General features: G+C 38.8%; 1 protein-coding gene and 1 long non-coding RNA gene across 25 annotated transcripts in view; one reads left to right on the forward strand and one right to left on the reverse strand.

Annotated features, from left to right (window-relative positions):
* Positions 1-229: 229 nt before the first annotated feature.
* Positions 230-5,669, reverse strand: LOC147829624 (uncharacterized). The gene is made up of 2 exons (XR_015448636.1): positions 4,844-5,669; positions 230-1,395 (listed from the first exon to the last, which is right to left on the reverse strand). It is a non-coding gene; the product is annotated as an uncharacterized LOC147829624 (long non-coding RNA).
* A 2-nt stretch (positions 5,670-5,671) lies between these two features.
* Positions 5,672-12,378, forward strand: part of Cadps2 (calcium dependent secretion activator 2) — a 557,170-nt gene continuing 550,463 nt past the window's right edge. For 16 of the 24 annotated variants that reach the window (XR_015448631.1, XR_015448632.1, XR_015448633.1 and 13 more), the window contains exon 1: positions 5,789-6,378. Coding sequence is in view for 20 of the 24 variants with exons in the window: in XM_087204426.1 (XP_087060552.1) it covers positions 6,037-6,378 (342 nt within the window). In the remaining 4 variants the exon portion in view is untranslated. Of the gene's footprint in view, positions 6,379-12,378 lie in introns of all 24 variants that reach the window. The other 8 variants (XM_087204429.1, XM_087204444.1, XM_087204446.1 and 5 more) reach the window with 1 other exon arrangement.

Genomic DNA, 12,378 nt, shown 5'->3' on the forward strand with positions numbered 1-12,378 from the left:
TGTAAAACTTGTATCTGCCACTCTGAGCTTGATAGTTTTCTTGTACTTAAAGACTCTTCTCATGAAATTGGTGGTTAGTGCAAATGTGATTTTTTGGTATTATATAATAAAATATGTCAACATTTGGAACATCTATATAATTCAGTGAAACAGTGTTTTCCAACTGAGCAGTAAATGACGTGACAAAATCATGTATATATAAAACCTTCATTCAAAGTACAAAATATAGTAAGATTTTTAAATATCTAATAACAGTTTATTGATAATTTCCATTTTACATTGTTGTACTTAACCTCTAAGGGACTACTATATGTTGGTTTTGGAGTAATATTAAAGAAGAATATCCATAATCATATAAAAAGTTATTAAAATACTCCCTGTTAAAACTACATACTCAAGTGAAGTTAGTTTTTTCATTTGCTTGAATCAAAGCACTGCACAGCAAGAGATTAAATGAAGAACCTGTTAAGAATCTATTAAATCAGACAGTAAAAAGATTTTTAGTGTAAAGTGGTGTACTCAATATTTCATCCTGGTATACAGTATCTTTAATAAAAATATGTGATTTATGTTATATAAGAGGTTTTAAAATTTCAGATAGGTATTTCAAAATTTTCTTAGTTTTGTTTCACTAATGTGAGAAACATCAATAAATATAATCTACACAAACAAAAGTTGTTTGGAGTCAATAACTTCCAAGGGTGAAAATAAATCTTGAAAGCAAAAAGTGTGAAGATAATTGCTGTAGACCAGAGTAATACTTTACTAGCTAGCAAAGACATAGCTTTACTTTTCCTACCTAATGTCACTTTTACTATCCTTATCATTTTCTCTGATAAAAACTCGACTTCAGTTTAGTTTTGTTTTCTTGAGCACCATCATTGAAATTGTATTTTTCACAGTAGTAGAACTCTCATCTCCTAAGTGAGACATTGGCTGAATTCCTAGTCAATCAATGTAATTCTCTCTTTACAGCAACCTAGTGTAGTGCTTAATATAAAACAGGCACTCAATACATATTATTGACTGGTAGAAAATGTGTTTAACAATAAGGTCGATAAGTACAAAAACTAAGAAAGCTGGAGGGGAAAAAAGGCTCTGGCTTTTTATTGCTTTATCTATTCATGAACATTATTCCTAGATTTCAACAGTTGCCACAAAAATCTCACATTGTTTGTGGCTCTATCAACATTTAACATACAAACATCCTCTCCAGGTTAAATATCTGCTTCTCTGAAGACCATAATAATCACATATGCAAACGTATCTTGAATTAATGCAGAACTTTCCTCAGGATGCTTTGAATACACAGGTCAAAATGTGCCCCTAAGTTTTCTTCTTCCTTGCACTTCACAATCCAACTTGCTTTTGATTATTTCCATCAAATTTCTCACACTATGGAAAATTAAAGAATAACAGATATAATCGAACACTAATGAATGTCCAATAAGTTACTAGTAGCTGAAGGATCATTGCTTTTTATTCAAAGTCAAGCCTTCTTATAAAAATGATAGAATATCTTTTTATAAAAATTATAGAATATAAAACTATATTTTATTAAATATAAAATATAATTAATAAAATATTATAACATTTATTTGGGAGTTACTTTAGTCTGTTTCAAGGTCAATAATCTATAAATATAAGTTCTGGTTCTTGTAAAAACCCAATAATAAACTCATAGAATCATTTGCAACTACATTTTGTTGTTACACTTCTATGGCTAAAAGTAAACTTAATAGTAAAGCAATGATAAAAACAGTAACATACTTGGCATTGAGAAATATTTACATATCGGATTGTCTTTTAAGTATTTCATTTAGATACTGTAAGCTTCACAGTAACTCTGAGAGTATTTTCACCCATTAGGTATAAAATGTTGGGTCTCAGAACAGTTCCTTTTGAGGACTCAGATTCTAACTGGACAGGAAAAAGATGTTGAGTAAAGACAGAAAAGGAATTTAAATGAAACTTTCAAGAGGATTATTACCTCAGAAGAGATGAATACTCATCTTAATGTTTCAAAAAGTTTTGTTTTTATCTTACTTTTCTAAATGCACACTAATTTGATGAATTGGGATTTGAACTGACCGGTTTCCTAAATATAAAACAGGTCCTTCCTTTAATATGAAAATGATTCCTCTCTGTTGTAAAATATTTTTGCTTACAACTACATAGTCTACTCCCAAAAGATAAAATACTGTCTATTTCCAAAACACATAAGGGATATTTTGAGAATTTTTTTTCTCTAACACCACAGGAACATATATTACTATAATTATTTCCTTTTGTGCTCACATCTGATTCATGTGTATCTTCTCAGGGGCTACATTTTATTGTTTCTATTCTATCAGAATAGTATGTAGCTTATAATGGATGCCCCAAACGCAGGGGCATCTTAATGAAAGAATGACTTTATTTATTACTTTAAAGAGTTAATACTTCCCTTGCAGGTCAAATGCACAAATCAATTCTCAAGTAGAAAATAGCCCAGACATAGGTATTCAGGTCACACACCTGTTTCCTTACACATCACTGCCAAAACACATTTTATATTTTATTACTGAGCATCCACCTTTACTTAGCATTATAGGTGTTTCATTAAAAAGCAGTATAACTTCAATTTGTTTTTAAGGTCACCTTAGCAAAAGTAAAAATGAATCATTGACTAGGCTCATGTATTGTATTTGTTATAAAATGGTACAAACTAATCAGTCTCTTGTTGGCATCATTTAATCAATTGTTCCAGACCTTCAACTAATGTTATAATGACTGAAAAATGGAATATGTAAGGGACACGTTTTGCAAGAACATCAGCATAAGCACAAAATTGAAAACATTAAAATTATTAGAGTACAGTTAATTGCTAACAAATGGGTCTTCATTTCAGTCTTATACAGACCATTCTTTAATTGGAGAAAAATCAAGAAGGGTTCTCCAGAGTCCCACCTTTGGCCTCTCTTCTCACTTTGAACATGTAACTTGTTGTGTGGACCTTATCATTCACACTTGTCACTTCAACTACTACCAATATGTTGATATCCTTATCCAGATTTGAGTAACAGGTTTCCATTCTGTCTAGGATTTTTCTGACATGTTGCATAAGCATCTCAATGATTTGATGCTTCTCTCAAATTGTTCTCTAGAAGTCCATATTCCCTCTACTATTAATCAAGTTACTATATTCTGGGAATCTTATTTTATCATTGACCTTTTCGCTCAGTTCACCATAAGTAGTCCATTTTTCTATTTGTCCATCTCAAGCTTTCCTCCTCCCATTTTCCCTTGTTTTAAATTTGGTTCCTCAGTAATGTCCTCTTGGTATCTTGCCTCCGGTCACTGGTCACACCACCCTTACATTGCTGCAGATAGTCTTTCAACACCTACGGATCATGGAATGTCTTACCTTACCTAAAACTCTTCTGTGTATTCCCATTTCCTGCAGGATATGGCTTAATCCAAAGCACAACACACAAGGCTCCGTCTTTGCCTGTTCTCCAGTCTCCCTTCCTATGTCTTCATATGCATCCTTCCTTGAGGCAGGCGAGTTTACTTGCAGTTTTCTAATATAGCAAACAATTTCCTGTCATTGTAAATGGTGCTACTCCTGTCTACACAGCCCTCAGCACCACAGCTCTGAATCACTCTTCAAGACATGCCGAGAATCCTGGAAGACTTTCCTTACTATTTCCTGAATGAAGTGTTTCTTCACAATATTACCATTTTGTTCCCAGCTATTGATTGAATTGTTGGATTTCAATAGTATCTTCTTTTCTGATAATACTTTTCTCATTTGTCATTCTTTAACGTGTAGCGTTTTAAAGAACTGTACCTTGTTTCTTCTAGGTACAGTAGTTCAGCTTCAATATATGTTAGTTTCTTAAGCAATGTATGTTTAATGAAAATTTTAAGCATTCTCTTTATTGTGTTTTGGATATTTAAACTATTTCTCTTAAACTATGTTCATCTTCATTAAGAAAACACTGCATATGCTATTTAAAAATTTATCACGTTTTCACATGGGGTTTCTATAGCTTGGAGATAGCATTGGTTGGAAAGAAAAGGAAAATAAAGGTACTATATTTAAATTGGACTCATGTCTCTAGGAATTAAATCCTTAGTTATCAGTTCAATAAACATCATATGTTTAGTATACTAATTTGTTATTAATGAATATTGCAGTAGAAAAGGCCACTATTTGAAAGTAGGACCTATGTTGAATTCTTATTCTATTAGTCACTAGTTCCATAACCACAGGTTTCTTATCTGTACAATGGAAATAACAATAAATAACTCAGATAAGATTTATAAAGAGCTTAGTGCAGAATCTGGTACAAAGGGCCATTATAATAATAGTATCACCTGCATTTGAAAATTACTTCGATGACGGTGTTAGGTAAATAATTTCATAGAATTCTGCAAACTATAAAGTGTTGCATAAGCATCAGGTATTAGAATTAATGAATAAAATTGCCACTTATTGTTTTCTTGTCTTTAAATAGACGGGTTTTTGCCATATCTTATTCCTTAGCAGTCGGCTTTCAGCATGCAGCTGGGCTCTTAGGGGAGATCTTTTATTATTATAGGACCAGTTAAGGACTGATAAATAAGCAAGGCTCCCTAGAAATAAATGCCTCCTTGTTTTTCCCCATCTAGGGAGAATGTCAGTAAATGCACAAGGAAAGTCTGTTTTGTATCTAACGGCGGAAGTGGCTTGAGTAAGCTACACCTGCTATTTGGCCGTTGGGTTGTGGAGCTCAGAGCTGGTGACTATTTAATTTCTTTCCGTGTTAATTTCTCTGAGCTCCACCTCCCTGCCAGCCTGGTCCTTGCACATTCTTACCTTGTTGAATGCACCGTTTTTCCTCTCTGTTGGAACTAAGGCCATAAGTAACAGAGGCACAAAAAAACCTGCTAGGTGGTTCTGGCACTGAGAAATCTGCTCAGATGAGGCAGGCTGCAGGTGCTGCTATGTGACGCCCACTGGAGGCCAGAAGCGACAGCGACCGTGTGTTGTCTGCCCCTATCCACCTCGGGCTCCGCCAAAGGCTAACAGTGCTGGCCGGACACCCGGCAGGCGCTCAAATATTTGCTGAATGTTTACATCAGACAACCTGTTTTCAGTCAATGGCATCCCAAGCCAGAAAATAATCAAGCTGTGTCTGAGCTGAATCAGAGTGTCATTTCGCAAACATAAACTATCTCGCTTATGCGTCTGCAGAAATAAAACTGTTTAAAAAGAAAGCCGCTCTTTTTTTCTCCCATGTACGTTCTGGGGACTTTTCTAATTTGGACTTCGACAGAGTGTCAAACAGCAGCGGAGAAAGGCGGGCGACTTTTCAAAGTCTCCTCCGAACAGTCTTTGGAGAGGAACGGCCCAGGTCCCACTTTTCAGCGCTCAGGCTTAATCTTGGGCATTACGTTCCGGTCGGGGCGATGTCCCTCACCTCCAGCTAAGGGACTGCCCTTCTCGTGCCCAACTTCCCTGCAAGCTGTGCAGGAAAAAAGGCTACCGCTGGTGGGGTCACAGCAGTTGGACTGCCGTAGGCGGGCGCCCCCAGCTCAGCCGCTCCCAGCCTTAGCAAACTGCGCGCCCGGGCACCCCGCCGCCCGGACCGGCGCGCGCACGCGCACTCGGCGGCCCCGCGCCCGCTCCTCAACATTCCATTCCACGTGTTGCTTGTTGTAGGCGCCACAGGTTCCCCACCTGCGCCCGGGCGCGCGGCCTCGCCGGGCAGGCTCTGAAGGACTCGGGCCGGGGGCTGGCCGAGCGGTTCCCGAGGCGTGGGGCTCCCCCCAGCGCTAACTCCGCCTATTCTATCCCGGCGCCCCCCCCTCCCCTCCCGCGCTCCTCTCGGCTCCTGCCCGCCCCCTGCGCCCTTGTGGTAGGAAACACTCCCAGCTCCAACTCGACGTGTCCGGAAAGCCCTGGCCACTTTCCCTTTCGCTCTGCGGCCGCTGCCCTCCGGCCGGCGGCGCCCTCAGACCCACGGGAACAGCCGCCGGGGGTGAGGCGCTCGGGGGCTCCCGTGCACCATGCTGGACCCGTCTTCCAGCGAAGAGGAGTCGGACGAGGGGCTGGAAGAGGAGAGCCGCGATGTACTGGTGGCGGCCACCGGCTCCCAGCGAGCGCCTCCGGCCGCGGCTCGGGAAGGGCGGCGGGACGCTCCGGGGCGCTCGGGCGGCAGCAGCAGCGCCGCCAGACCCGGGAGCCCTAGCCCCTCGGGGCTCAGCGAGGGCCGAGACGAGCCTGAGCGGCAGCTGGACAAGGAACAGGAGCGCAGGATCCGCCTGCAGCTCTACGTCTTCGTGGTGCGGTGCATCGCGTACCCCTTCAACGCCAAGCAGCCCACGGACATGGCCCGGAGGCAGCAGAAGGTGAGTGGCGGGACTGGGTGCTTCCTGCAGCCACTTCTCCCCTCGGCTTTCACCCGGGAGAGCTCGCAGGCACCGGCCAGCAGTTCCGCCGTGAAAGGCAGTGCACTGTAATTTTGGTAGTCTTTGGTGGCATGGGAATTTTGGGGGGGCAGCATGATGCTTTGGCCTTGCTGTAGCAGGGACGTCTTCTCCTCCGTCCTGTGCCCACGGGAGCTGTCAGCTTCCCCTTCCCGTAGAGCCAGCCCTGCAGTTGTAGTTTCACCTGCTCAGGCTCAGCTGTGGCCAAATTCGAATGCAACTCTATTAACTTTAATTTCTAACAGCGTGGGCTGCATTCCTGTCCTCCTAAGCCTTGCCTTGTGTTGCTTGGGTTGGGCTGGGTTTGCTGTGGGTCAGTGTGAAACAGAGCTCAAACACTTTTCTTCTGTTAGGTAAATATCTTCACTGGGGCAAAGGGGCAGATATTTTCCTTGGTGAATAAAAAATAAGTTAAATTGTAAGTTTTCTGTTTTGTCGTACAACAGGACATCAAATGTAAACACTGAAGAAGGTGTGCAGCTTTGTGGAGTGGCTGTGGGAAAATAATTCCTGGTCTGGACAGGCCTAAAGAAGCCTACTATTGATGGAAAACAATTATTGCTGCAAGTGCTGCCTTTGGCTCTTTCTCCAAGAGATAAGGAGTTTGTGTCAGATGAATTATCTCCCAACTTTAGTTTTAAAACAAGACCCCAGGGTTAGGATGTTCTGTAGCAGACAAAGGTAATGACTGAAATTGCCCTAGTTGGAGAAACTGTCTAGAAGATCTTTTTAATAGAATGCTGAACCTGCAAGGTTCTGTAGAAATCTGTAACAGTCCTTCTGGTTTGCGCTAACAGGTGGAGACCCAGTGAGGTTGTAGTTTGCTCAAGGCATACCTAGATGCAGGATCATATAGTTCTTTTCTGAAATAGCAACTTCAGCATGTGAGGATCTCTTTCAGAACTTTGGAGATCTTTTGTAGAGACTTTTGAAACATAACTGTGGTTCAAAATAAGTCTCCCTACCCCTTCCTTACACATTCCTACTCTCTCCCTAAACCCTCCTATCCCCACTTGTCCAAATTTTATTTTTGAGATATGATTGACATATAAAGAGCCATAAATGTGTATATATGATACAACTCATTAAGTTTGGGGATGAGTACACATCTGTAATACTATACTTAATATTGTATTATATACTTAAATTTTTCTGAGAGGATAAGTGTTCTTCCCAGTTTTTAAAAATGGTCACAAACTGAGCAGCTATTTTGGATTCATTTAATCTCTTGGAGTGCTTGGGGTTCCCTTACAGCTGAAGGCTAATCACACGGATTCTGTAGGTAATCCAGCCCTCAGGGGAGTTTCACAGAAAGTTAGAGTTGCAAGAAACTAACCTGGCTCCGTGCAGAGACCTCACGTTAGAGGAGGGTTAAGTCAGAGTAGCATTTCCTGGTACCATATCACTTGGCGTGATTAAAGCTACCATTTCTCAGGTCAGGGTTGAATGTTACAACAGTGGTGCCGAACCCATAGCATACGTGCTACGGTGGACTGTTTATCATTGAAAGCTCTAAAAGGTTCACCATCACTGCCTTATGGTGTTTTTGTGAGCCTGATCTTTTACTCCTTGATGAGACCATAAGTCTTTGTCTGTTGCTTGTGTTGTCTGTTCCCAGGCAGTCACCTGTTGTATTTTCTCAGCTCTGTAGGTCAAGCAACTTGGAACTTCAATAGTTGTTCTTAAAGTTTTCAGACCTATTTTGTGGTATAATTCTATACCAAGCATATGAATATCATCCAGTCTTACCTTTCATATCATACTTAACACTTATTTTTAGTATATCAAAGTGTAAAAATAAAGTGTGGTGAAAGAGCTATTTGTATTTGCAGTATTATCTTTGAAGCTGCTTTTGCAAAAAGACATTTACTAATACAGTTGATTTATACTGTGAATACTTGCTGCATTTTGTTAATGGAGACCCTCTTGGTTGTTCAAATAATGCAGCTCTGAGTCCTTTTTAAATGGAATGCCTGTTTCTCCAGATATTATTTGAATTGGCAAGCAGGTGCATTTACAATACTACTGAGCAGACTACTGATGATATAACTTTATCCAGACATTGCTAAAAATAATCCCACACTTTAAAAAAGAAGCAAAACTCTATGTATCATTAAAAATATTTGGAATGCTTATAAATTTTGTTTTTTAAATGCCGAGAGCTTCAAGCACAATGAAACAAACTTTTTTATTAACTATTTTTATTAAAAGGGAGACCATATAATCTTAGTATTTCTTGTTTAAAACTTATGCAGAAGGGCCCTCTATATTTTTCTTTTTAAAATACATGCTGCTTGCTAAAGGGAGCTGGAACATTCTTGGCAGCTAAGTTTCCTCCTAGGACAAAATGAAATGGGAATTTAACTATGTTCATGTGAATTTGATGTGCAAGCCAATAATTAATGCCAAAAACTTACTTTAAATCTTGAATTATACAGTTGGGTTATATAAAAGAAGTAACAGGATAATTGTAAAATCACTAATCCATTGTATATTTTTATTCTGTATCTTCAAATAGTCAGACATTCAGTTAAAAGATTTAATAGCTTAAATTGTTGTCATTGAAATGCATATTCCTGCTTACTCCTCTCAACTTTGAGAATTTAGAGACTTGGAAATTCAGATCTGAAAGGGTCTTTATTTTATAAATGAAGAAAATTAATCACAGAGATAAAGAGTTTTACACTGGAGGCCCGGACTCAGGTTTTTCATCAGTCAAGGCCTTTTCACTGTTGAGGGCTGCTTTTTATGAGTCGGAACTGAGCTGCAGGATTTTTTTTTCACTTAGCTTAAATGGTCCACAAAACTAATAAGAGGTTGTGTCCATGGACACAACAAGCAACAGGTAACTAAAATGTGTATTCTTTTGCTTTTTGCTAGATATTTCTACTCAAGAATAGTCAGCTTATGCTAGTCAGACCCTTTGATTGACTATTAGCATCTGGCTTTACAGAAAATCCAGGAGGTGAATGGGCTAGACACTATGACAGAGCACCTTACTGGTGGTCACAAGTAAACACTTCCAGGCCTGCCTATGATAGGAGCATAAAGTAACAAACAGCCATCACAAAATGATTTCAGTAGTGACTAATGCTTGGGTCTCTGATGGTTATTTACTTTATTACCTTTGCTCCATCACAATACTAAGAACAGTTATGGAGTCTGGGTGACTAGATAAGTGATGGTCAACCTTTTAGAGGTTGCAGTAATAACAATTAGCCCACCATGGGGCACATGCCATAGGTTTGCCACTACTGGTCATTAAAGGTGAGATCAGTGTAGAGACTAGAAAAATAATAACAGGTCAGGCATATAAGATATACATAGTAAAGGCAATTAATGTCAGACTCTGGAAATGTCAGACATTGAAAACCTAGAGGAAAACTAATGAATCCTTGGTGGTTAGAAGGTAGTGTGACTATGAAAAGGATAATGGCTAACAAAAGAGGTTAAGGATATTCTCTCATTGAGGTGCATTTACAGACTGAAAAGGATAATGGCTAACGAAAGAGGTTAAGTCTATTTGCTCATTGAGGTGCATTCACAGACTGCAGATCTAAGTTTATAACAATATTTATGTTGTGAATGACTTATAATGCTGATAGTTTGGGTTAACCAAGATAATGTAGGTTTGTAGTCAATGATTTCTTGGTTTATGATTTGTTTTTAATAAGTCAGATGTTGAAAAGGAGTCAACTATTACTTTTTTTAAACTAGAAATAATGAGGGAGTAAAGATTAAAGTGGTACCTAATAACTTTCCATATGGTTCATATACTCATGTTCTTTGCATTTCTATGTGCACTGCCATTTGTAATTATACTTAATATGCCTTGTTAAATAAACCTTTTTATATAATCAGTTCTACCACTTTCAGGTTTTCCTTGATAATGCTAAGTTTGAGAGAAGTATGCCAATGATGCTCTAAAACTGTAGAAATTTCTTAGGTAAAATTCATTTGTAGGGCACTGTTGTGCAAAAATAGTACTGGGTGAAGTAATATGTACATGGTTTTTGCTTCCAACTTTCATCTGAATGTGATTGTACAGGTTGAGCATCACTAATCTGAAAATCCAAAATCCTAAGCAACCCAAAATCTGAATCTTTTTGAGAGTTGACAAGTAGAAAATTTCACACGATTTCATGTTTAAAATAAAAGCACACTAAAAATATTGTGTAAAATTACCTTCAGCCTATATGTATAAATGAATTTGGAATTTAGACTTAGGTCTTATTCCAAAGATATGAAGACATGAAACAAAACAAAATAAAACCCCCCAAATCCTGAAAGACTCCTGGTCCCAAGCAGTTCACAAAAGGGATATTCAATCTATACAATAAAGTAGCCACTTTAATCTGCCTTTAAAATTTTTTTTTTTTTACCTCTGTTTAAATGTTTCCATTGTTTAGGTGGCCTCCAAGCTCAGCAAAAGAGCCAGCTATATAATAACAATGAGCTATAGATTTGCAGAGGCTGAAGCTGCCCTCCCTTTGGGGTTTAAGACACACCTGTGGCCAGATGCTGTATATTCTCAGCATAGTGCATAACATATTAACAACCTTGTAAATTTTTGTTGGATACAATATGAGTCTCAGATTTAGTTCATGTCTCAAATACTTACTGAAGTATAGGAGGAAGGAAATATAAAGGCAAAGTAAGAAGGTCTACTCTGTGGAAACTAGTGTTCCTAAATATGGATTGAGACCTCTTTTCTAAAGAAAGCCATAAAAATGGAAATACCTGTTGGTACAGAACAGACTTCAAAGAAACCGTCCCAGTGTCACTACCAAACCCCGGAAACAAGCAGCGTTGAAGACCCACAATTTGCCTTGCTTTTTTTGCCTGTAGGTTTCCAGCTGACTCAGTGAGTCTGAAAAAATATTAGGGAGCTAGGATCTTTTATCCTTTGTACTCCTCAGGCTTTGGTACAGTAGAATGCAAATGCAGAAGGGGTAGTTTACATTGTTTGCTGCACTTAATAATAGAGAATATCTTATCCTCTGGGGAGTGAGTTGGAAACCACACATTAAGGAAAAACTTGAGGCTGGTCTTTAAATGGTATCTCAGAGAAAAATGTTTCTTGCTTTAGCTGATTTTCCTACCCCCGCCCCGGGTGTCCTGAGATGACAGCACTTAATTTAAAGGAAAGTATTGTGCTAATGAGAACTAAAATGAATTAAGTGATACTGGTCTTCACTGCTTTTATCAAAAATGAAATCAGCTGTTATTTTGATATGACAACTGCTTATAAGGTGAAATAAAATATTTTACAGTTTTCCCTCTTTGGCTTTGTTTCTAATGGAAATAGCTTCATTTATTTGTACTCTCATAAGACAGTTTATAAGGTCATAGACTTTCAAAACAAAATCGAGAAAGCTTCCTGCCAGGTTATGAAGTATCAGATGTCCAAATGGAAAATGCTACCAGTTATCATTCCTTATAAGGCAAGCCACTTTTGAGTTATTGTGCTACGTTATGTGCATTTCAAACAGACTTTTTTGGTGGGGGGAGATGTGGGATGCTACTCATGATTTTACTGTTTTAGTCCTTAGGCTGGGAAAGACCTAATGATTGTAAATAGTGGGCATTATCAATGGGACTGACAACATTCTCCAGAGTTTGAGGATTTTCTGGCATGAAGCTGTGGAATTGTTGCCCCAAATCTCTGACATTTCATTTATGATCACTGTATTTAGTTACCTGAAGATCTTTTAATGATTTCTTTTAAGAAAAATCTGATTCTTATCATTGGCTGCACATTAGAATCACCTGGAGAGCTTTTAAAAATTCCATTATCCAGGTTATATCCCAGACTAATTACATCAGTCTCTGGGGTTGTAGTCTCAAAGCTTCCCCAGTGATTTCAACATGCAGCCAAGGTTGAGAACCACTGTTCTAAAGAGAAGCTAGTGGAAAACAGCT

This window comes from Heterocephalus glaber, unplaced genomic scaffold (assembly GCF_053883595.1).
Source record: "Heterocephalus glaber isolate CG9 unplaced genomic scaffold, H.glaber_assembly_v1.0 deba00000546, whole genome shotgun sequence".
NCBI classification, from domain to species: domain Eukaryota; kingdom Metazoa; phylum Chordata; class Mammalia; order Rodentia; family Bathyergidae; genus Heterocephalus; species Heterocephalus glaber.